The 25,450-nt window shown below is 51.4% G+C and overlaps 1 protein-coding gene across 1 annotated transcript; it reads right to left on the bottom strand.

Annotated features, from left to right (window-relative positions):
• Positions 1–5,910: 5,910 nt before the first annotated feature.
• On the bottom strand, positions 5,911–24,954 carry SLC22A8 (solute carrier family 22 member 8). Its single transcript, XM_005904861.3, has 10 exons — positions 24,619–24,954; positions 13,051–13,154; positions 12,376–12,530; positions 11,479–11,647; positions 9,105–9,228; positions 8,775–8,890; positions 7,449–7,663; positions 6,429–6,537; positions 6,089–6,292; positions 5,911–6,010 (listed from the first exon to the last, which is right to left on the bottom strand). The coding sequence occupies exons 1-10, from the start codon at positions 24,952–24,954 to the stop codon at positions 5,911–5,913; spliced, it is 1,632 nt and encodes a 543-aa protein (XP_005904923.1).
• Positions 24,955–25,450: the final 496 nt, after the last annotated feature.

The raw sequence follows: 25,450 nt of genomic DNA, 5'->3' as shown, positions 1-25,450 counted from the left end.
CTGGGGTACATGAAATCGTAAACTGGCTCAAACCTATTCTAGCTTCAAAGCCAAGTTCTTAAATGCTACTCTAGAGGAGTGGACTGCCCAGCTAAAGAGCTCTTGGAGACCATCTGGCCTCCTATGTACGCAATAGAATAGGGGAGGCCCAGAGAGAGACAGGACTCTCCCAGCTTCCCTCCTCCCCATCCAGTGTTGGTTCTGGGCTGGGACCCAGTGGGTATCCAGATGCCTGACAACATTTTCCAGGCCAAGGTATATAAGAGCCCTGTGACCTGGGGATGTGAAGACAGCTGGACAAACAGCTTGGGGGTTCTGGGGCCAGTCTCCTGCCAGGACTTGGTGCCCTCATGGGGGAGAGGGTGGAGTGCCAAGGGCAGTGGGTGGGGGGGGGGGATATGAGCCCCTATGAGCACCCTCCTTCTCTGAGCCTGTGTCCAATCCTGCCTAGGGAGAAGAGCTCCCTCCTTAGTGCCTGGCCAGCCTTAAGCCAGGCTAAGTCTGGAAGAGGCTCAGATGGAAACTCCAGAGACTGAACTGTGGTTGGCTCCTGGGATCATAAGGTTAGTGAGGAGATTTCCCATCAGCCTCCCATTTCACAATGAGCTTCTGGGTGGAATTGCTCCCATGGCAAATGATTTGTAGTGCCAGGAACTATCCTTTAGGGACATTCTGGGTCATGAAACACCCAGAGTTGGACTCCTCTGTGCTGACTGGAATGTGGACTTAAGTTCTGGCCATGCTCACCAAGTAGGGGTCAAATCTGTGGACTTCTGATTGGCCAAGAGCCACAGAACCACATGCCATTAACAATGAATGCCAGCACCCAGGTGACAACTTCCTACCAAGGCTCAGAGTAGTCAAGGGATTTATGATCACACAGCAAGCAAATCTCAAACTCAGACCTCCTGATTCCATTGCTCTTTCTACCCATTAGCAGCCATCACATATCCCAGATTTCCTGAGACATCCATATTTTGTACAACTTTATTCTATTAAACAAGTGGAATTTAAGGTGTGTGTGTGTGCAAAGTTGCTTCAGTAGTGTCCGACTCTTTGTGACCCTTTGGACGTAGCCTGTCAGGCTCCTCTGTCCATGGGGCTTCTTTAGGCAAGAATACTGGAGTGGGTTGCCATGCCCTCTCCTCCAGGGGATCTTCCCAACCCAGGGATCTAACCTGTGTCTTTTATGTCTCCTGCATTGGCAGGCGGGTTCTTTACCACTAGCTCCACCTGGAAAGCCCTTAAGATGTGACTACCAGTGATTAAAATTTTTAAAATTTATTTGGCTGTGCTGGGTCTCAGTTGCATCACATGGGATCTTCAATCTTCAATGAGGCACATGGGATCTAGTTCCCTGACCAGGGATTGAACCTGGGTCTCCTGCATTGGGAGCACAGAGCCTTAGCCACTGGACCTCCAGGGAAGTCATTCTACCCGTGACTTTGATTTTGATTATTTTGTGAGACTTTTCAAATAAATGATTTATAGATTACGAAAGCATTTTTGCTCAGATCACATGCCCTAAGTGTGAGTTTGAAATGACTGACCTGGAGAGAAGCCTGGCAGACTCCAAGTGCTTGCTGGGCTCACAGCAGCATTCTGAACAAGGAGCCAAATTGTGAGCTTTGTGCTTTGTGGCCTGGCTACCCTAGCCAGTGGGTGGTACAGAAATTAGGAATTCATCCAGAAGTCTGGATGTGAGTGTAGTAATCAATGAGGTTCTGAGTAACCAGCTCAGAATGATGCTGCCCAAGTGAGCTGCTCCATATTGGATAGCAATTCACTGAGCCAGTTGGAGGCTTGGTTCAGGGACAGAGAGAAGGGAGTAGGGAAAGTGGGTAGAGCTGGAATATCTTCCCTTAAGTTCCTGTGTGTCTTTTCAATAAACATCTAGATACAGCACAAGAATGGTCATGGCTAGGATGTCCTGGGAGCCACCCTGAATTCTGGACAAGTGAAAGATGGGAGTGGGGTGAGAGGGTCATTGTTCTTTTCTCTGAGCCCAATTCTTTTCTCTCTAGATTGAGACCCACTCAAACCAAGAGGAAACATTGATGATCTCATTGTCAGCTGATCCTAAGTCAAATGTGGTGGGGGTTGGATAGGGAGAAGTCAAGTGCTAGGCAGTATGAAGGGCAGGCAAAAGAGAAGTTGGTGCAGTCTAGGAACTGAAAGAAGTGAGATGAGGCTAGATTTCAGGGTGCAAAGTGGAAAGTGTTAAAAACTGAAGCCTTTGTTGGCTTGATCAGGTTGGGGCCTGATCATGACTGGCCTTATAACAGAGTTTAGACTTTATCCCAATGGGATGTCACCAAAAAACTGAGGTAGGGGTGTAATATGATCTAGTTTATGTTTATTAAGGTTTCCAGATTTGAGAGTATATCTAAATACAGACTTGAGAGTAATTAGCTCTGTGGCTGACAGCTGAAGCCCTGCAGTGTGTCTTGAGAGTCCCTTGGACAGCAAGGAGATCACACCAGTCAATCCCAAAGGAAATCAACCCTGAATATTCATTGGAAGGACTGATACTGAAGCTGAAGCTCCAATGCTTTGGCCATCTGTTGTGAAGAGCCGTCTCATTGGAAAAGACCCCAGTGCTGGGAAAGATTGATGGCAGGAGGAGAAGGGGACAACAGAGGATGAAATGGTTGGGTGACATCATCGATGCAATAGACACGAGTCTGAACAAAATACGCTGGGAGATAGTGAAGGACAGGGAAGCCTGGAGTGCTGCAATCCATGGGTTGCAAAGAGTCAGACACAACTGAGCAACTGAACATGTGTGTCTGAGCTGTCTAGAATGGTGTACTAATATGTACTAGCAAGGACTCTGGGTGCTAGTATTGAGCTGATCTGAATTGGGATATGCTATTAGGGTAAAATGGATATAGATTCTGAGGACTAGTGTGAATTAAAGCTATGAAATATCTCACTGTTAACTTTTATATTTAACATGATAAAATGGTGATGTATAGATATATTTGCATTAAACAAAAATATTACAGTATTAAGATTAATTTCATCTTTTTAACTTAAAAAATAGTTACTAGGAATTTTAAAATTACACAGGTGGCTTGTATTATATTTTCATTGGACATGGCTGACAAAGAATCCTAGAGGAAGAGGTCCATTTAAAGGGTTTTGGAAAATGTAGTACTAAGAGATGATAAAGAAATTGCTTTTGGAATTGTTTGGTTATAAGGAACAGAAACCCTTGAGTTGAGCTTAAAAAGAAAGGAATTTATTCAGAGAATTCAAAATATTTGAGACAAACCAGGGGCTGAAAGTGCATCTGGGGTTGAGAGGAATTGGGACCCGGAATCCATTAAAGATCAATGCAAATGGTCTCACCGTTTGCTTATCTGTTTATCTGGGCTCATGTTGTCTTTTTCTCTCTGTGCAGCTGCTTTATTCCTTCTCTGCAACTGATTTTTTCTGTTCTGCTTTTATCTGAGGCAGCCCACCCTCATGTTAACTTGCTTTCTTAGGACAAGACACAGAGATGAACCAGAACCTCCATGACCCAAATTCTAGCCCAGGAGGGAACATGTGATTAATGAGATTTGGATCCAGAGTGCTTTCTGGTCCAACCAATCATGATCAGAGGTGCAAGGTCATGTTAACCATTAAGTTAACAGGTTCTGTGGAATGTAGACCCTTGAGGAAGGGGTGGATGAAGGACAGACAAAGTGATTGCTGTAGCCTTTACAGGAAAAAACCCAAAAGAGACTTAGAAGGAGCAGCCAGAGTGTGGGAGGGATTTGCAAGGACATGGCATCTCAGAATCCAAAGAGGAAGTCATGACCAATAGAATGAAATCTTTTGTGAGATCAAGTAAGATGAGGGATAACCAATGACCTATGGATTTGGCACAGGGGGTGATGACTGTCCTGGGTGAAAACATTTTCAGAGAAGGGTGGGAGCCAGAGCACAGTCTGGATGAGGTTAGAAAGTGGAGGCAGGGGAGGCAGATGGGAACTTTGAGAAGATTGGCTTTGAAGGGGAGAAAGAGACAGTGTGGCTGTGGAGGGAGAAATGGCATCCAAGGAAGATTGGTGGGTTGGCTTGTTTTCAGATAGGCGAGGCTTGGGTTTATTTAACTGGTGATGGGAAGGAGCCAGGAGAGAGAGAAAGGGCAGAGACCCAAGGGAAAGCAGATGGCTGCTGGTGGGAGAGGCTGGACACAGAGCCCCAATGAGAAGATGATTTTCTTCTGTGATTGGGACAAACTTGGGAAACATGGTGGCAGATATCAACTGTATTGTTATGGCTGCAGTTTTCTTGGTTAAATAGGAGACAAAGATACCTGGTGTGTGCAGGGCTGGGACTTGGATCAGAGACTTGGAGTGATCGGGCTAAAGGAGGTCATGGTTTTAGGAGCCCTGGCTTCTGTCTGCAGGCACTCTGGGCTTGTTCAATCAAGTGATGACATGCCTAATGGGACATGTAGATACACACGTGGTATTTCCAAGGACAAGATTTGCCATAGACTGTTTTGTGACCCCTAAGGTGGTGGTGGTGACAAAGGTCCATATAGTCAAAGCTATGGTTTTTCCAGTAGTCATGTATGGATGTGAGTGTTGGCCATGAAGAAGGCTGAACCCCAAAGAACTGATGCTTTTGAACTGTGGTGCTGGAGAAGACTCTTGAGAGTCCCTTGGACAGCAAGGAGATCAAACCAGTCAATCCTAAAGGAAACCAACACTGAATAATCATTGGAAGGACTGATGCTGAAGCTGAAGCTCCAATCCTTTGGCAACCTGATGCAAAGAGCCGACTCATTGGGAAAGACACTGATGCTGGGAAAGATTGAGGGCAGGAAGAGTAAGGAGTGACAGAAAATGAGATGGTTGGATGGCATCATTGACTCCGTGGCATGAGTTTGTGCAGACTCTGGGAGATAGTGAAGGACAGGGAAGGCTTGTGTGCTGCAGTCCATGGCTTTGCAAATAATCAGACACAACTTAGTGACTGAACAACAATGTGGCTGTAGTAGGAGGTGGGATCTTTGAGAGGTAATTAGATTTAGATGAGTCATGGGGCTGGGACCCGCATGATGGGATTAGTGCCCTTAGTAGGAGAGAAACCAGAAAGCTTGCTTTATCTCTCCTTGTTCTGCCATGCAAGGATACAGTGATAAGGTATCTGATTATCTGCAAGTGAGGCCCCCACCAGGAGGCATGTGCCTCTGTCCATCACACGGGCATGGACACCAGGAATTGAGCCTGCCAGCACCTTGATCTTGGACTTTCCAGCCTCCAGGACTGTGAGGAAGAAATTGTTTCAAGGATCTGGTCTGTGGCATGTTGTTACAGCAATCAGAGTAGACTAATACAGGCTTGGTGTATACACACCTCGGTATGCTCAAACTACACACACATGTTCACATCAGCCCAGCTCACACGCACATATATACCTGCACCTGCATGTATCTGGCATGTGCATGCCAGTGCGGATGAACAGAATTACACACTCGCATGTCCACACCGGGGCCTTCCCCCTTTTCCACCCCCGTTCCTGAGCAGCAGGGCTTGAATTCTTCATTGCCATTTATTGAAACCTCTTGTTGAAGAAAGGGGTGGGCACAAGAAGGGGAAGAGGGTGGAAACAATGAGGGAAGTGGCCAGTGGGGAAGGGCTGGACAGAATGGCAGGGTCTGGGCTGTGGGGGGAGGGTGAGGGCAAGGTGGGGTGTGCAAAGGCCTGTGGCCAAACCTTTGAACTGGCCCGGGCTGGGCTGAGGGGGCTCCAGAGGTGGTGGAGATGACTCCTGCAAGGTCTCAAAAGACTATGTCCTAGGAGCATGGATGTGCCCAGGCCCTCCCCAAGGTGTCCTCAGAGCCCAGAGACAGGCAAGGACCTGGCTGGGATTTGTTTGTGGAGGGCAGGGAACGAGGGTCTGTTGCCTTCAGCTGGGGTCCAGGCCTGGCTCATGAGGCTGCAGAGGGATCCTCTGGGATGCCTTTTCTGCTTCTGGCTCCTGCTTTGACTGCTTAGTCCGCAGGGACCTAGGGAAAGAGAGCTCAGGAAAAGCCCTGGGCTTCCCCGCGGAGGAGGACTGCTGGGGCCAGAGGCAGGGGACTGACCAGTTTTCTACATCCTCAATAGTCTCTGGCAAGGGCCGATTGAGTGTCTCAGGCAGGAAGAGGGCTGCACTGCCTCCCAGGAGGGCGATGCTCCCAAAGATGACATTGGGGATGAAGGGTTTCAGCTCCGCCGTGATTTTCACCAGGGGGGCTGTCATGCTTCCCACGCGGGCCCACATATTACTTATGCCCATACCTGTTTGCCTGGGATAGTTCAGAGCAGAGGTTGGCAGCCTGTGCATGCATTCTCAGAGAATGGCTCTGGGGCTCCTGGATCAGGTCCACAATTCCACCTGCCCCTGTATCCTTTGGCTGGGCCAGCCCCATGCCCAGCACCTACCGAGTGACTGTGGGGTATAGCTCGCTTGTGAAGAGGAAGAGGCAGCTGAAGGAGCCGGATAAGCATCCCTTCCCAAACACAGCCAGTACCGTCCTCAGGGTCATCGAATCTGCAGAGGAAAGAAAACAAGGTGAGCCTTGGGGCTCAGGAGTCCCCGAGTGTTCTCACTCCTCGGAGACCTCCTCTCCCTTTTAGTTTTGGTTGCTGGGAAGCTCAGATTCAAACTTAAAGCCAACTAATAACCCCTCTGCTATCCCCAGGGCTGTGTGGGCTTCTGTCCTGCTGCCTTTGGGTCTTTCCCTGACTCTGATTCCTTATTCTCATAGTTTATTGTATCTTTTTAGTCCAGTTCCTTTGGGAAGATGTTGGTGTATTAACCCATGTGTGCATCTGTGCTAAGTAGCTTCAGTCATGTTTGACTCTTTGTAACCCCATAGACTGTAGCCCACCAGGCTACTCTGTCCCTGGGATTCTCCAAGCAAGAATACCAGAGTGAGTTACCATGCTCTCCTCCAGGGGATCTTCCCAACCCAGGGATCAAACTCATGTCTCTTCCGTCTCCTGCATCGGCAGACAGGTTCTTTACCACAAGTGCTGCCTGGGAACCTCCCCCCACTTTACTTTATTTTTTCAATATAAAGTAAAATTGGCTTTTCCAAGGTCATGGTGAAGTAGGCAGCAGAGTGTTTCTTGGTCACTAGGCTCTGATGTTTCCCCATCCAAGCTCGTTTTCTGCAACCAAGTCATTCAGACCACGCAATTCCTCACACGGTGCAGACACCACCATACTCTGCCTGGTCTGAGTCAGGTCTGGAAAGGATCTTCGATAGCATCTAGCCCAACTGAGTTATTTTCTAGATGAGAAACCTGGGCCCCAGAGAGCACAGGGCACTGCTGAAGGGAAGAGAGAGGAAGATCCTGCAGAACTGGAGTCCCTGGAACCTTACTCCCAGCCTGCGAGGCCCACAGACGTAGGTCAGCCTCTCTCAGAGGGTTCTGGGAGTAGTGCCAGCTTCTCACCTGCAGGCACAAAGATGAGCGACAGGATGCACCCTCCTGCCAGGAGCAGAAGAGCAGCCTCAGTGGTGTGCCGGCCCAGATAGCTTATGGCCAGCATAGTGATGAACTTGGCTGGGACGTCGACCCCGCCAAAGATGAGCTGGAGGATGTAGAGGTTAACTCCAAATTCCTCCACGCCCATAGCCAAACTGTAGTAGGCAAAACCGGTGGAAAACCTGAGGGGCAGAGAGTGATCAGTTATGACCCACAGCCAGCTGCGGGCCTCTCCCCATGCCGCTCATTGGGTCAACAGGATGATGAAGAGTTTCATTTCTTGTCCCAGCTGCAATGGATTGGTATGGTCTGCTTCAGTGCCATTTTGAGGCTTCTGATCCGTCTGGGCTCAGTGAGAGCATGCTGGGATTGATTGGTTATGTCTGACATAGGCATGGTTTAAAGTAGGGTGACAAGAGCCATATAATTGACTCCAGAGGATACTGATACTGGGGGGACTCTTGGAGACCAACTGCTGCTGCTGCTGCTGCTAAGTCGCTTCAGTTGTGTCCGACTCTGTGCAACCCCGTAGACGGCAGCCCACCAGGCTCTGCCGTCCCTGAGATTCTCCAGGCAAGAACACTGGAGTGGGTTGCCATTTCCTTCTCCAACGCAGACCAAAGGAGGCAGCAAAAGATCTGTTTTGGTTGGGTAATGGTCTAGCACTCAGAATGGGGGAGGAGAACATCCCCAGGGCTGTGCTTGTGAATGAGATGCCTCCTCTCTCCCTCTCAGAGTTGTGGGAGTCCTCTTTGAGGGGAAGCATTCCTGGACACAGTGAATCCTTTCCACGTGGCGATGGCCGGGATGAAGGGACTCAGAACCAGGTTGCGGAAAGGGCTTTGAAGGAGTGGTGGGATGGCGGGCAAAAGAGAAGATTCAGGAGAAACATGATTTCTGTTGTTAAATCTTGCAGCCCTGAGCACTAGCCTTGTTCTGTGGGGTCCCAGAGAGCAGAGCTGGACCAGTTGGGGGTGGGGGGCAAGAACAGAGAGGCACAGCTCACATTGTGAGATATGAGCTGGTGAAGGGGTTTGGAGCATCTGCCTTGTGGGTAAGGTAGGTGTGACTCCAGGGGAAAGCAGACCCTGATGGCTGGACCTGTCTGTGGGGCAGGGATGTGAGGGATTTCTGGGGTTTGAGGCTGGGCAGGGGCAGCTCCGAGGAGGGGATACCTCTACTCTTCTTGCAGGTACTCAGGCCTTGTCTGTAGGTGAGCCTGTCAGAGACCTTGTTCATGACACCTGCTCGGCAGGGGTGCTGGGGTGTGGGCAGGGAGGGGCGGTGGGTTACCAGGCCAGGGAAAGACAGAAGGTCATTCGGCGCAGGACGGGTGTCCGGAACAGGTCAGCTACGCTGCGCTTGGCCTTGGCCAAGGCCACTTCTTTCTGCGTGTTGAGCTTGATCTCCTTGGGGGCAGAGGAAGGGGAGGGGTGCATTAGTGACCAGCTGGTGGGCAGCAGGAAGAAGAGAGGGCAGTGCAGGCCTGGCGGCTTTAAAGAAGCTTGCTTAGCTCATCAGAGGTAGGCTTGTGGGCAGAGGAAATGGAGGCAATAGGAAGGGGATAGCGCAATAGCAGAGCCTGGGTTCCTGCCCCAGACCATAATCCCCCTCAGCCTCTACCTCCAGGCTGAGTTTCTTTCCTTCCTCCTTCTTCCCGTTGAAGGCTGCCACCTGCCGGAGTGTCTTCAGGGCCTTGGAGGATCTTCCAGATAGGACCATCCAGCGGATGGACTCTGGCAGCCACCTGAGGGCCAGAAGCAAGTCACAGTATCTCCCTGCCCCCAACCTCCCAACGCCAGAAGCTCTCTAAGAGGCTGGAACGAGATCATGTGCCAGAAAGAAGGAGGCCCAGAAACCTGAGTTGCCTTACTACAGATTTCATGGAATTTAAACTTGGCCAGGCTTTGCACCTGGGCTGCCTGCAACCAACACAAATTCCAGAGATCTCTTCTTCCCTTTCCAGAAGAGCCTTTCCCCTACACCCCCTCTCCCCACTGCCACCCACCTTGCAACTTGGGTTGTTTATTGTCCTTGGGTGTCTTTTTGAGCTATGACCCTTGAGTCCTAGACCAAGGCAGGTGGGGCCTGGGGAAGGGACGGCACTTTCGAGACTGGACTGCAGGAGGGTCTTGTGTGTTCATGCACCCAGCCTTCCTTGGGCCAAATTCCAGGTCCTGGGAGAAGGTTGGGGCAGGGCTACAGCCCCAGGGCATCTTAGGAAGGGGGTTAAGTGCTAAGCGCAGGGTTGTGGTCTAGGGAGTGGGTCCAAGCACTCTTTGATTCTCCCTGCAAAAGGCCAACTCTGCTGGGTGCGGGGGGTTTGCAAGAGCAGCAGGGGAGCTTGGGGTTGCCAAGTGTGTGGCTAACCTCACTCTCCCCGACCCCTGGGCTGTCCTTTTGGGGTGGGTTCACTCTGAGCAATCCCCGAGGGTCACTAAGATGAAGAGAAATGCAGGAGGCAGAGGTGTGGGGAGACAGGAGGGATGCTTGGAAAAGTCTGATCCCAGGGGTCTGCTCTGGCTGCGGCCCCCACAGGCATCCAGGACCTGGCTCCAGTGAGACCCTCTGGGGAGTGGACACTGGTCTCCTGGCCTAGACCTTTGGTCCAGCTGGTAGTGGCAGCCTACTGGGCCCATTGCTACCTGCTCTTGTGGTCTTGTTTCTGCCCGGATAGTTTTCTCAGCCTGCACCTACCAGAATGATTCATGACTTCCTCCCAAACCCCATAGCCAGGGTCTAGGTTCCATCCTGCTCTTCCGGAAAATAATGACAATTGGTGAACCTTTCTATGGACCAGGCTCTGGGTGAGAGGCATTAGTATCTCCACTTTGCCTAGGAAAATCTTGAGGCTTAGAATGGGTGAAGCTTGTCTCAAGTCACACAATGAAGGGGCCTGCTGACCCTTATTTTGCCTCCTAACTCTCAGCTCCCATCCTAGGCTGTGGACATGCCCAGTTTCACCCCAGACCCTCTGACCGTCTCTCTCACTGCAAGATTGTCCATCTGCCTGGGAGCTTATTTTCATTTTCAAATGGAGGCCCCATTCCAGTCCTGTGTCTTTTTGCACAACCTTCAGAGATTGCTTCACCTCATCGAACCTCTGTTTACTCATCTGTAAAATGGGAATACTAATGCACCCTTCACACACAGATGCTGTAAGCGTCAGGATGATGTGGACTGATGCCCAGAACAGGGCCTCACATATAGTAAGTGCTGGATAAAGGGTTCTCCAAGACTTCATTTCTGCTCCTGGGTTTGTTCAATATTTCCTATTCTTTGGGTCCTGCTATCAACTACCACACACAATTTGGTTTCCCATCTTCATCATTGAATCAGACTCCTCGATTCTCCCAGGTTCTCCAAAGAAAGTTGGAGCTTTCTTTTCCTTTTTTTTGGCCACACTATTCAGCACGTGGAACTTCCCCAACCAGGGATGGAACCCGTGCCCCCTGCAGTGGAAGCACAGAATCTTAACCACTGAACCACCTGGGAAGTTCCAGCTTTCCTTTCCTTTATACCTCAAATCCAGGAGTCCCCAGACTCTAAGGACTTTTCCTTCAAAAATGCCCCAAGCCCCACCTTCCCACACAGTCACCTCCCCCTGTCTCTCATCCCCCGCCCACCCCCCCGGCTTGGGTCTGCCTTTCTGTGTAACTCTGTCACAAACAGAAGCTTGGTCAGGCCTTTCAGCACCCCAGGCATCTTCAGAGGCATTCTCTGTTCCTCCATGTGAAGCTGAGGCCTCTCTGCTTTCTGGTCTGCCCCTCACCCAACCACGTCAACTTACCCTCATTTTCTACTGCCCTGGGTCCCCCCTGGGTGCTCCCTCCAGAGCCACACCTCTATGTGCAGTTCCTCCTCCCAGGAACCCCCTTCCTGACCATCTCAGGGTGTCTCAGGACAGACAGAATCAGCCAGCCTGGTCAGGCATGAGCTCCTCTTATTTGATCCCGGCAGGCCCAAGGAGGCGCACTGAAGAAGAGGGGCCACATACCAGGACAACAGAAAGAAGGCAAAGAAGGGAATGGACACGGTTAGCTGGAGCCAGCGCCACTGTGGAATGACATAGGCCAGGCCGGGCAGAATGAACTGTCCAAAGGTGTAGAAGTAACCGACTGCAATCGACTTGATGGCCCGCATCCGGGTGGACACCCACTCGACATCTGCAGGAGGAGCCCAAGGACCCAGTTAAGACCCTTGTGGGTCCTGGGCACCTCCAGAGAAGGGGTATCAGTTCCTGTCCCCTACTGGCCGCTTGATCTGACCCTGACCCTAAAGTTTCATCACCCCCATTTTAGAGATGCTATGACTGAGGTTCAAGAGGCAGGACTCAAATGTAGGTTTGTCTGATTTCCAAGCCCACATTTTTTTTTTTTTTTTTTTTTAATTTGACTGAGTTAGGTCTTGGTGGCAGCACATGGGATCTTCTTTGAGGTGCTCAGGCTCTCTAGTGTGGCGCTTGGGCTCCAGAGCACTGGGTTCAGTAGTTCCAAGGCATGCAGGATCTTAGTTTCCTGACCAGGGATGGAACCCATGTCCTCTGCATGGCAAGGTGGCTTCCTAACCACTGGACCACCAGGGAAGTCCCCCTAGCCCACATTCTTGACTGCCTTTCCAGTGGCAGATGAGTTCCCTTGTTTTTAATCTACTTGTGTGTGTGGACTGAACGAGATCATGTACCTGGCAGGTGCCAGGCCAGGGTAAGTCCTCAGTATTGAAGCTGGGGCTATTATGCTTCTATTGTTCAGAGTGGGCCTCTGGGGTCCTGAGAGGGGTAGTGCCTGGCTTGACCAAGGCCACCCGGTGCTGAGCTGGGCCCAGACCCCACTCTCAGCTTCAGGCTGGCTGCTTCCCAAATTCTTGGTCCCTACCCCTTCCCCCTGTGGCTCACTCAAGATGACGGTGCTCAGGGTAATGCCTGAGATGCCGAAGCCACACAGGAAGCGGAAGACTGTGTAGGTGGGGAAGGTGGGGCTGAAGGCTGCGCCTGAGCCGCTGGCCGCCAGCAGCAGGTAGCTGCAGGTCAGGATGGGCTTGCGGCCAAACCTGCAGCTCGAAGAAGAAGAGGGATGTTAGCGGCTGTGAGCCAGCCAAGGAGAGTGACTCTGCAGGCCTCAGGGCAAAGGGCTGGACCCCACCCCTCCACCTCCCAAAGGGCCAGGCAGGGCATGTAACTCCCTCCCGCGACAGAGCCTTGCTGGTAATTGCTATTTTTGTTGACAAGTTTGCAGTTAGATGTTTGAGTTAATGAGTGATCTCCTCTACCCCCAGCTTAGTTGCCTGAACAGGGTTCAAAGGACCACTCCTCTCCAAGCCATTCATCCGTCCACCTCCACGGCCACACCTTGAGGCTGGGGCCCAGCTCTGGGCTGACTGGAAGACTCAAGTTGTAGAGGTTTGAGGGCAGAGGGTAGGCAGTGGCCCTGAAAGGGGCTGGCCACACAGCAGGGACCCTCTTGCCCACCTCCCCCAGCTCTTTGCCTCTTTGAGAGTGCATGGGTGGTACAGAGATGGGGGAGGGGGTCTCCATGGGTTGGGCCCCCACTTTGGGGCCCCTGCATCTCACCTGTCAGACAGGGCTCCCAGCACGAGCCCGCCAATCAGTATGCCTGCCATGAAGATAGACTGGGCCAGCTCCTTCAGTTTTTTGGAGTTGCATACCAAGTCCCACTGCATGTGAGAGAGAGGGGGCCAGGCAGCTCAGTCCAGCCCACTCAGCCTGGGCCCCGCGTGTGCACTCCCTCTCCCAGTGCCCTCGCTTGGGTTCCCCTAGCTTATCCCCTTCGGCCTGGTCCGGGGCTCCTTGGGTCCCTGCCCCGTGGCTGTGAAAGGAGAACGGCCCTTCAGCGTGTGTGGCCTGCCATACGGCTTCTGGTCACTTTAGCTGTCACACACCCAGGTCTGTTCTCAAGCTCCGCAGGCTCACCCGAGTCCAGTGGCTCCCTGTGTGTCTGCTCCCCAGCCTCTCACACTCAATGCGGGTCCCTCTGCCTGCACCCTCTCTCTTCCAGGGGACGTTCCTCCAGCCCACACCTGCGTCTCTCTCTCTCTCTCTGCCTCTCCAGACTCCTCCCCATCTGCATTTGCATGTGCTCCAGTCTCTCCATCTTAGAGCCCTCTTCCCTTCCACATTCACTCCATTTCTCTCTTCCCTTCAAAGCCAAATCTCGGGAACAAGGAACCATCCTTGCTGTTACCCGTCCTTATGTCCCACTCATTTCCCAAGTCTGTCCCCACTACACCACTGAAACTCTGCTTCTCAAACCCAGTGGAACCTTCTGGGTCCCGACCTGACTTCCCTTTGGCAGCCCCTGACCCTGCTGACCTCTCCCTCCCCCTGGTCTTCCTTCTTTATCTCCCTCTGTGGTCTTCTTTCTCTCTATCCCTTGAGGGTTCCCCAGGGCTCCTCTTGGATCTTCCTCTTTTTATTCACTTTTCCAGGAAATATCATCTGCTTCTGTGACTTCAATTACTATTTTATGGTGAAGACTCCAAATCCCTGTGTTTAGCCCAACCTTTCTTCTGCCCTTGAGACCCAACGATTTAGCTGTCTACTTGAAATCTCTATCTGGAAGGTAGAGTCAATGACACTCATTACCCTCTCCCTGTAAGGTCGGAATCACAGTGATCGGCAACCTTTTTTGACTCCTTCCTAAATGGCAACCCATTCCAGTACTCTTGCCTGGAAAATCCCATGGACAGAGGAGCCTGGTAGGCTACAGTCCATGGGGTCGCTAAGAGTTGAGCACAACTGAGCGACTTCACTTTCTCCCATGTTACAATTGCTTGATCCTCCAGTTTCTAACTTTTTAATATTTATTTCTTCTTTTCTGTCTGCCCCAGCAGCATGTGGGATCTTAGTTCCCTGAAAGGAATCAAACCTGTGCCCTTGCAGTGGAAGCACAGTCTTATCCACTGGATCACTAGGGAAATCCCTTAGTAGTTCTTGAATCTGGATTCTTCTATTTCCACTACTGCTATTTCAGTGCAGACATCATCCTCGTATGCTTGGATTAAGAACAACAGCCAATATTCAATAGAAATAAAAGTAATGGGACCTAATGAAATTTACAAGCTTTTGTACAGCAAAGGAAACCATAAACAAAATGCAAAGATAGCTTATGGACTGGAAGAAAATATTTGCAAACGATGAGACTGACAAGGACTTCATTTCCAAAATACGTGAACAGCTCATACAACTCAATAACAAAACACAAACAACCCAATCGAAAAATGGGCACAAGATCCAAAGAAGACATACAGTTGGCCAACAGGCATATGAAAAGATGCTCCAACATTGCTGCTTATTAGAGAAATGCAAACCAAAACTGCAAAGAGGTATCACCTCACATCAGTTACAATGGCCATCATTAAAAGATCTACAAATAACAAATGCTGGAAAGGGTGTGGAGAAAAGGGAAACTTCCTACATCATGAATGGGAAATTAAATTGGTGCAGTCACTATGGAACACAGTATGAATATTCCTCAAAAAGTTAAAAATAAAGTTGTCACATGATCCAACAATCCCACTCCTGGGCATTTATCTGGACAAAACTATAATTCGATAGATACATGTACCCCTTCATATCAGCACTGTTCACAATAGCCAAAACATGCTGCTAAGTCGCTTCAGTCGTGTCTGACTCTGTGCGACCCCATAGACGGCAGCCCACCAGGCTCCCTGTCCCTGGGATTCTCCAGGCAAGAACACTGGAGTGGGTTGCCATTTCCTTCTCCAACTCATGAAAGTGAAAAATGAAAGTGAAGTTGCTCAGTCATATCCGATTCTTAGCGACCCCATGGACTGCAGCCTTCCAGGCTCCTCCATCCATGGGATTTTCCAGGCAAGAGTACTGGAGTGGGGTGCCATTGCTTTCTCTAGCCAAAACATGGAAGCAACCTAAATGCCCACTGACAGATGGATAAAGAAGATACAGTGTATATATACAAGGAATACTACTCAGCCACAAAAAAGAACAAAACAATGCCATTTGCAGCAACACAGATGGACCTAGAGATGATTACACTAAGTGAAGAAGTCAGAAAGAGAAAGACAAATACCACATGACATCACTTATATGTGGAATCTAAAATCTGATACAAATGAGTTGTCTACGAAACAGAAGCAGACTCATAGACACAGAGAACAGACTTGTGGTTGTGGAGGGAGGTGGGGAAGAGATGGGGAGGTGGGGAGCTTATGATTAGCAGATGCAAATTATTATATAAAGAATGGATAAAGAGCAAGGTCCTACTGTATAGCACTGTATATTCAATATCCTGGGATAAACCACATGGAAAAATATGAAAAAGGATGTATATATGGAGAACTGAGTCATTTTGCTGCACAGCAGAAATTAATGTGCGTGCTGTGTGTGCTAAGTTGCTTCAGTCGTGTGGGACTCTGCGACTTTATGACTGAAGCCCACAAGGCTCCTCTGTCCATGGGTAACACAACATTGTAAATCAACTATACTTCAATAAAATAGATTAAAAAAAGAATAGGATTTATTGAGGGCTTGCTCCACACCAGGCACTGTCTTTTCATGCCTTAGTGTTTTCAGTCATCACAACAACCTTATGATGTAGAGTTGCTGTCATCTTCATCTGACGGTTGAGGAACCTGAGCTCGGAGAGGATTATCAGGACAATCCTCTGATGGCCTTCGGCCTCAGTCCTTCCTATTCATTCTTTCCCCAATAAAACCAGAGTTGCTGCCTTGTCTGGAGCACTCACTGGCTTTCTCCTGCTCTCTGGTTAAACAGAAAGCTCTATTAACACAGATTTATGAAGCCCTCCAGCTCTGACTCCTGCCCACCTGTCTGGCCTAATCTTCTGCTAATCCCCGACACGCACCCTTGGTCCAGCCATCCCGAATTACTTGTGTAATGAAGCGAAGAAATCTCATTTGCTGGAAATGCTGCATGAAAATGTTTTGGATGTAAAACAGTGTGGGGAAAGAACCACGCACCCCAGGGAGCTCTTTTCACTTTCTTCGCGGAAAGCATGGGAGTTTGGGGAAGGGCAAAGCGTCCAGGTCCTCCGGCTGACTCTGAGTGGCTGGCACTGGCCCGCAAACCCAGTGGGCTCATTCTGGCTGGAAAGAGAGCCTTCAGGGGATGTGTATGGGAGTCGAAGAGGGAAAAGAGTAAAGGAGGAAGTGAGGGGGTGTGCAAGGAGTAGGCCAGTGGGTGTCTAGAGAGAGTTCTGGTACCGCGTGGGGTCTGCGGTTTTAATCGGGTTACATTAGTGATTCTGCGGTAGCTTCAGGCTCTGCTGTTCCTCTTTGCTTTTGTGCTTATTTTCCCTTATTCTAGCAAGGTTGTCAGCCCTTTGAAACATGTCAAGATCATCTAACTCCGAGTGCTGGGAACACGTGTTTCTGGGTGCCTGACACAAGCAGGGAGTCGGCAAATATTTGTGAAACAGATAAATGTCTGAGAAGCACATCCAGACTCGCAGTGTCCTCATTCCATTCTTCCACGCGTCTGTCCTCTCCTCTAAGAGGACACAGGTCATGCAGTGTGATGCCTGCCTATTTACTGCCATAACTTTGCCGAGGGCAGAGATGTCTCGTTGGAGGACTCTTTATCCCTAGCAGCTAGCAGAGTAGTGGTGCACAGAAAATGTCAATATTTGTCCAAGGAATAGTCAATGGGGACTTCCCTGGTGGCTCAACGGTTAAAGCATCTGCCTGCAATGTAGGAGATGTGGGTTCGATCTCCGGGTTGGGAAGACCTCCTAGAGAAGGCAACCCACTCCAGAATTCCTGCCTGGGAAATCCCATGGAGGGGCTCCAGTCCACGGGGTCACAAAAGAGTCGGGTGTGACTAAGTGACTAAACAACATACGTATTTACTGATGAGATACAGAGCACAAACAGTAACCACAATTGGAGGGGGCTGACACCCAGCTTCTATCTCGCCCTTGGCATGGCCTGGGCTGGCCTCTTGCCTATCAGCTTTTGGCAGCTCCACATAGAGATTTTGCTCCCAATATCATATCCTCTGTTCTTGGCCTTCTTTTTCCTTTCTTGGAATGATTACTTCTTAGGGAGCTGGGTTTAGGAAGGGAAGAACAGGAAGCTCACTGCCATGTCTTCCTGAGTGATGTATAACCAGAAAGGTGGTGGGAGGAAAACAGAGGGCCTACTATGCTCAGAAGCAAGCTTTGCAAATGATGCCATACTAATCCAATGAATTATCATTATCTCCATTTTATCGACAAAGAACCTGAAGCTCAGAGGGTAAGCAACTTGCCCAAGTACAGCTCGGTTCATTTCAAGGCAGAGACTCAAACTCAGGTCTGTGGACCCCTAGCTAGTGCCCTTGACCACTGCTCCCTGATGTGCGCTTTGCTCTGAGTCCCGAGCTGCCAGAGGAAGGCTCAGTGCAGGGAGCTGTGGCCGTGCGCTGCTGTAAGACACTAGCATGGGGTGGGTCGGAGTCATTGCTGGGGAGGTGGCTGAGGCCAGAGCCAAGTGTGCTGGCCTGACTTCAGGCTCAAAGGGTGAGGGACAGGCTCAGGAGCTGGAGGGGCAGCAAAATCACGGGCCAGGAGGCTCCTTGGAGCACAGAGTAGAAGGCGTATCATAAAAGATCAGGGCAAACAAGCATGGTCAGGGAGACCTCAGAAGAGGCCAAACTCAGGAAGAAATGCAGCCTGACTGATGTCTTGACTGCAGTCTGTGAGACCAATGCAGAGCATCCGGTTAAGCTAGACCCAGATTTTGACCCTTGGAAACTGTGAGATAATAACTGTGTGTTGGTTTTGAAAAAAAAAAAAAAAAAGGGCAAGCCATGGGCGATCAAGGAAGGATGGGGCTCCTGCTGGGTCTGTATGGACCGACTCTGCCAGGGGACTGCACACATGGTCCATACTTACCCCAGAGAAAAGACAGGGGGAACACACTTCCCTAGACTGGGGGCCCTTTAGACCCAGTTCAGACCTGGGGAGAATTGCCATGGCTCTATCTACTCTTGGGCCTCTAATAGAACCAACCCTGGAACACAGGGGCCAGAGGGCCAGGTACCTGGTAAGACTCTGAAGGATTTGCGTCTTCAGCTCTGTTCCGTAGTAGCTGTGTGTTCCTGGGCCAGTTACTTAACCTCTCTGTGACTCAGTCTCCTTATCTGTGTGTGTGTGTGTGTGTGTGTGTGCGTGCGTGCTAAGTTACTTCAGTCGTGTCCGACTCTTTGTGACCCCGTGGACTGTACCCTGCCAGGGTCCTCTGTCCATGGGATTTTCCAGGCAAGAATACTAGAGTGGGTTGCCATTCCCTTCTCCAGGGGAACTTCTTGACCCAGGGATCGAACCTGAGTCTCCCTCATTGCAGGCAGATTCTTTTATCATCTGAGCCAATGGGGGTAATACTAATACTTACTTCTCAGACTTGTAAAGAAAATAAAGAAGGAAGAACCCGGCACTACACTGGGGCAAACAGTCGGCCCTCTATGGAATAGCTGTTTTATTATTTTTGTCACAGGTCATTGTAAAGCCTGTGCTCACAGGGACATGTAATGCAACAGAAAGGGTATGGATTCTGGAGTCAGGACCCCCGACCCTCTTGCTGTAAAAGCTTGACTTCACCCTCATGGCTGTGAGAATCACCTTTTTGATCTGAGCCCAGTGTATTCTTCTGTAAAAAGGGGTGACGTTCACAGTGCTCAGTCGCTCAGTTGTGTCCGACTCTTTGCGACCCCATGGACTGTAGCCCACCAGGTTCCTCTGTCCATGGAATTCTCCAGGCAATACTGGAGTGGGATGCCATTTCCTCCTCTAGGGGAACTTCCTGACCCAGGGATCCCACATCTCTTGTGCCTCCTGCATTGGTGGACAGATTCTTTACCACTGCGCCACCTGGGACTCCTGACATTCACATTGGCCACAAAAGAAGATTGGAAGGGTTTCAAAAGAAGGAATGCAAAGTACCAGCCCAGGGCCCTGCACAAAGTAGGTGCTTGTGGAGCACTCAGTGACCCTGGAGAGCCCATGGGATGGCTCCGGAACTCCTCCTGCCTAGGATCACAGTTTCCTAGGTGAGGCCTGCCATGGAGGGGAGGTCAGACTGGCCTAGACGTGTGGCTGGGGTGGGGCCCCCTGATCTTTACCCGGGAGTCAGATTGGAGGCTAGGATAGGGGATATCTATCCTAGGATAGGAGGGGTACCAAGGGCAGGGTCTGGGGTGAGCAAGTAGGGGTGAAGCAGGAGCTCAGCTGGAGACAAGAGATGGACAGGTGGCCTGGGAGGTGGGCAGCCTGGGGATTCGGAGGTTGAGATGGAGGAAGACCAGAGACTCAGCAGGGCAACCTCACAGAGTGGAGACCCACTTCTGGGGGACCACTGAGCAGCTTCTCTGCTTCTCCAGCTGCTGACTTGGGGCCTCCAGGGACCTGTCTGGGCAACAGAATTTCTGTGGCTCCGGAGAGAGGACAGGAAGACTCCAGGCCCAGAGAGGAATCACAGGTATCTCAGAGGGAGGGCCTGCCCATCCAAGGCCAGACCCAGGCCTTAAGGAGCCGCCAGGCTGAGCTGGGCACCCACAGGTCTGGGTTCTGTGGTGTGAAAGCTGTGGCCTATGGCTCCTGTCCAGGGAACCCAGAAACCACAACCCACATGCCCCACACTCTCCAGACTTCAAAGAAAGGCTTTTGTTTCCTCTTAATGTGCTAGTAAAGCTCCTTCTGAAAAATTCCAACCTGGTCTCTGCTGAACCCAGAGAAAGGAATGTGTGGGCACCTCTGCCAGGGGAGCTTATGGGATCAGAGAGGGGGAGGGAAAGTCCCCGTGCTCCTGACTGGACCCAGCGTGGTCCTCCCACCCTCACCCCCTCCACAGGGAAGTTCCTTATGATCCCATTCTAAAGATGAGGGGACTGAGATGGGGAGGGAGATGACTCATCAGGGCCCCAGCTGTGGTGGTGGAGAGGGGCCCTGTGTGGAGGTTTGTGCTAGGTGGGGGCCTGGGTGAGCCTGGAAGAGTTGTGACAGCTAATTCCCATTTACTCTCCCAAGGGCACTAACCCTCTCCTTCTAAGGACATCTCTATTAACGACTGTAACAGCAACAGCGGCAGTGAACATTAGTCGAACGCCTGGCAGGCTCTAGGCCCTGTGCTAATGCTGAGCTTGCATTATCTCTTTTAAAGTTCAGTTGCTCTCTTACCCCATTTTACGGATGAGGAAACCAAGACTTCTGGGGTTGTAACATCCCCAGTGAATGGCAGAGTCAGGATGTGAACTCTGTTGCTTGGCACTGGCTCTCAGTCAAGCGCTGTCCACCTGGGAGATGGCCCCGTGCCTTCTAAACAGGGTCACTTGGACCGAGCTGGCTGCAGACACTGCTCATGACCACCCTCCCCCCTGGGCCGGCACCTCCAGGCCTGGCCTCCACCCCAGAGACCTACCCCTGGGTGAACCCTAGGTGCCTCTGCACAGTGGGGGCCCAGAAACCCATCCCACCGCAAGTAGATGGAGCATGGATTTGCCATGGGCTTGAGCCACAGACAGAAAAGTCAGAGGGGTCTGACCATGCTGGGCTGCTACCAGCACTTGGGTGGATCTGGCCACTGACTGCGCAGGGATCCCAATTGTGGGGTCTCCTGGCTGAGCGTCCTCAGGGAGCCTGGGCCTGACCAGGAGAAGTGGGGCAGACCCGCGAGACCTAGTGAAACCCTGCGCTGGGTTGGGATGTAGATTCACACAGCTCTGACTGCCAGAAGGGTGGCTGGGAACTCAACTGGCATGGATGAGAGCTGATGCTTGACCGAATACAAGACCTGCAAGGTCTGCTCTTGGCTGGGCTCCCTGAAGCTCGAGGTGTGCCCCCTGGAGGGGAAGCAGCTTCCCAACAGTCAGCACTGTCTAAGTCCCTCCTGCCGATATGGCCTTCACCCAGCACTCACTGAGCGCTGCCTAGCACCTAGCCCAGGGTGCAGTGGTTGGGGGATGCGGTCCCCAGGAGCAGGGGTTGGGGAGGGGGAGAGGGGACTCCGGAGTCCTGCTGCCTGTGTTTGACTCTCAGCTCCAGCATTTATCAGACGTGGTGTCTTGGGCCAGTAACCTGTGCCTTGCTTTCCTCCTCTGCAAAAACGGCATAGTGAAGTGAAATTTGCTCAGTCGTGTCCAACTCTGTGACCCCATGGACTATATAGACCATGGAATTCTCCAGGTCAGAATATTGGAGTGGGTAGCCTTTCCCTTCTCCAGGGGATCGTCTCCACACAGGGATCAAACCCAGGTCTCGTGCATTGCAGGCAGATTCTATACCAGCTGAGCCACAAGGGAAGCCCCCAAAATGACATAACCTCAGAGGGCTGTGGTGAGAATTGAATGAGTCCATATGACCAAAGTGCTTAGCGCATTTTGGCATGGGGTGAGCACAGAGTAAGGGGTATTATTTCACGGCTATTATTTCATTGCTCCCTGGAGGATTTTTTTGTTTCCTTAGTAGGCTCTGTTCTGGCTTGAGGTGCAGCAAGTTGCCCATACACCCGGAAACTTAATTTACAGGTATCGGAACATCTGTGACTCCCGTGCACTGCCCACGCTTGTCCCCCACCCTCATAGCCACTCAGGTTCCAAGTCCCAGAGATTCTGACTCCCTACCCTTCCTGGTGTTTCTTCCACCTATCCCTGATGTCTGTCGTCATGGTCCTGGGTCCCAAAGGCAACCGGCTCATGGGTCTCCCAGCCGCTGGACTAAAATGCTCCCTAAGCTGCTGTCCACCCTGTGGTCAGAATGACTGCCCTTAGCAGGTGATCTGAGCAGATCACGCTCCTGCTTAACACCATTCAGTGGTTCCCGTTATCTTCGGGCCAGAGGCAGCACCTTCGCCTCAGCATCCAAGCCGGGGCCCTCCTCCTTCCTGCATCCATGGCCTCCACCCTCAACTGCCTGCCTCTCCAGCCTTCTTCGTCTCTTGCAGTCCTGACTGTCTTGCTCTCTTTATGCTTCTATAATTGTGTGTTTGACACCACGCACACTGCTCCTTTTGCCTGGGATGCACTTGCCTGCTTCAGCCTGCCCCCTAATCCCTACCCTTCCTTTACACTCAGGGCAGGTGCTACAGACTCCAGCAAGCCCTCCTGGGTTCCCCCTCCAGGCAGATTCCATGCCCTCCTCCGGGCTCCCGGAGTACCCTGAGTTTATAAAAGCTTGTATCCATTCATTACACAAATATTTGTTTCACAGAGGACCTCTCTGTGCCAGGCACTGTTCCAGCTCCTGGGGATACAGCAAAGCAGCTGAAAACCTCTGCCCTGGGAAGCTTGCCTAACCCTACCTGGCTTCTGGTCACCCTGGAAGGATGGGTCTGCCTCCCCACTGGAGGTGAGCTAAAGGAGGGCGGGCCGGGCTGTTGAGTTCTTTGACTTTGTGTCCTCAGTCTGATGCGTGTAGCTGTCCATACATGTTGGTTGGATGTATTTCAGGCACTGTACTTGGTGCCGGGGAGAAAAAGTGCGTGTGACAGGGAGGAAGTATCTGGCACTATGAGAGTCAGCAGAAGTGATAGCTGGGAGCACGGCCCTGGGGTCAGGGGCCCAGCTTCAGACCCTGCAGCTGCCTCTTACTAGTGGTACGACCTTGAACAAGCTACTTGAACTCTCTGTGCTTCGGTTTCCCCATCACAGCAATGGGCTTATCATTAACATCTTATAATATCAGGAAGGTTAGAAGGGTTAATATTTATGACGCACTTAGGACAATGCCTTGCACGCAGTCAGTGCCTTATATAGAAATAAACATTCACTAAACAAATGAATAGCAATCATAGATTCTGAACAAAGATGGCCCTGGGTTCAAATCTCTTCTCTGCTAGGTCCCATATGTGATCCTGGGAAAGTCATTGAACCCGGCTGAGCCTCAGATCCTTGGTCTATGAACTGAAGGTACCAACAATACTTCCCTCACTAAGATGTCATCTCCTGGGATTCCAGGAGCCTGTGTTCATAATGTGCACAGCACAGGATGAACACCAGGTAAATACTTTGAAATAAATCTCTTCTAATGGGGCAAAAGAAAGCTCTTGCCCTCAGGGGTCTCATGGTCCCCAAGGGAAGAATGAAAACATTGGCCTCTGCTCATTCTTCAGATGCCACCTCCTCCAGGAAGCCTCCCTAGAATCCTGCGGTTCCTCTATCTTTTGTACTGCCACAATGCTTGGCTCCCTGTGCCTAGTATGCATTTTTCATTTTAAAGTTCCAGTTCTGAAGCTGACCACCTCTATGGCACTGAACTTTCCCTTCCTGTCTCTGAGCCTTGGTTTTTTTTTTTTAATCTGAAAAAGGAGATAGAATCACCTTCAGCAGAATATTATTGCAGGGATCAAATTGTGGGAGACAGTGTCGGGCAAACACTAAGATATGCCAGATTAGTTGTAGATCCTCAATAAATGCCAGTTTCCATTCCCCTCTCTTCATCTGACCATAGTCTCTAGTTCATTGAAGAGCCTGATTTAACTCTGTAATTCCCAGAGATGGCAGGTAAAAGAGTCTGTGGATAAATGAGCTGTGAATGAATGGAGTGCACACACGAGTGACTGCCAGAGTGGAGGGCATGTTTTCTGGGTCTGCTCAGGTACGTTCCAACCCTCCCTTCCGTCCATCCCCTGCTCCACACACTGTTCCACCTTGAGGCCTTGGCACAAGATGGAATTTTCCTCCTTTCCCCCATTGCCTGGCTAACTCTTGCTGGATTCTCTTAGCCCGGGGTCCCTTCTGTAGGGGGGTCCCCCCTGCTCCGCCAACCCCCGGTCCCTGACCCCAGCTTAGGGCTAGGCTGTAGTCTCAGGTCACAACCTTAAGTACTTTAAAGTTGTAATCTGACATTTCCTGTGTGGTACTCTCGTTAATTGATGTTAACCCTGCTAGACTGTGGACCCCGTGGGAACAGGGATGGTGCATTTTTGATTCCCCAGAGTTTGGCACCATGCCTGGCATAGAATGGGCTGTTTATACTCTAAATGTGAAGAGACAGGACCTTTTGGTCCTCCGCACCCAGGTCCTTCCTCCCGGCCTGCCCAGAGCTCTGTCCCCGGGTCCTAGGGAGACTGGGGCCCCCACCTGCCCCCCTGTCCACGAGTGTGCGGTGCTGACTCTCAGCGGAGGGAGAGGCTGGGCCTCCAGTCATACCTCAGCCACAATGGAGTCCCTGGAGTTGACGTCATAGGTCCAGCCATCCAGGCAGGGCTCGGTGGCCCCCTGGGTGTCATTGGGCAGGCTGGCGTTGGATGGATATGCGAAACGGAGGCACGTCTCAGGCTTCCCATTCTGGCCCATGGGGAGCACCCAGGGCCCCGCGGAGGCGTTGGGTGGAGGGCGGCAGTGGTGGATGGGGGTGGCAGCTGTGAAGATCTGCAGCAGGTTGTGGTTGGCCATGCCGATGATGGGGAGGCCCAGCAGGACCGTGTGCAGGAACTGGAATGGCCCGTTGCTGGCCACGCGGTCCACAAGCTCGGCAAAAGTCATGGTGCGGGGCAGGATGAGCCAGGGCTGCAGGCGGGGGCACCAGGCCGGAGAAAGGGATGTGTGCATGTGAGGTGATGGGGGGTGGGGGGCAGGCGGATGGGTGTGGAAGCACAGGTGGGAAGGTGAGCCCAGGTGCGTGAGTGAGCCTGTGTATGTGGACGTCTGTAAGGACGTGGGGCTCAGCTGTGTGCACCCACGGAGTTAGGTGTGGGTGAAGATGTCCCCGACTGCGTGTACAGACGTGGGGTCGCAGGGGTGGGGTGTGTCCCGAGTGGTGTCTGCAGAGATGGGCACAGGGAGGCTGGAGTGTCAGGGCACGACTGTGTGAGTTCAGATGTGCATGTGGGGACTTGTGGGTTGGAGTGTGTGTCCAGCCAGCCTGGTCACACCTGCTGCAGGCATGGGGCAGTGTAGGCCACACCATGGGGACCAAGGGGTTCGGTCTTGGATGTGGGCCACCCAGGATGGAGGTCAGGAGTAAGTGGAAGGATTCTTG

The sequence above is a fragment of the Bos mutus genome, chromosome 22, assembly GCF_027580195.1.
Source record: "Bos mutus isolate GX-2022 chromosome 22, NWIPB_WYAK_1.1, whole genome shotgun sequence".
NCBI lineage: Eukaryota > Metazoa > Chordata > Mammalia > Artiodactyla > Bovidae > Bos > Bos mutus.
This window is presented reverse-complemented; position numbering and strand designations above follow the sequence as displayed.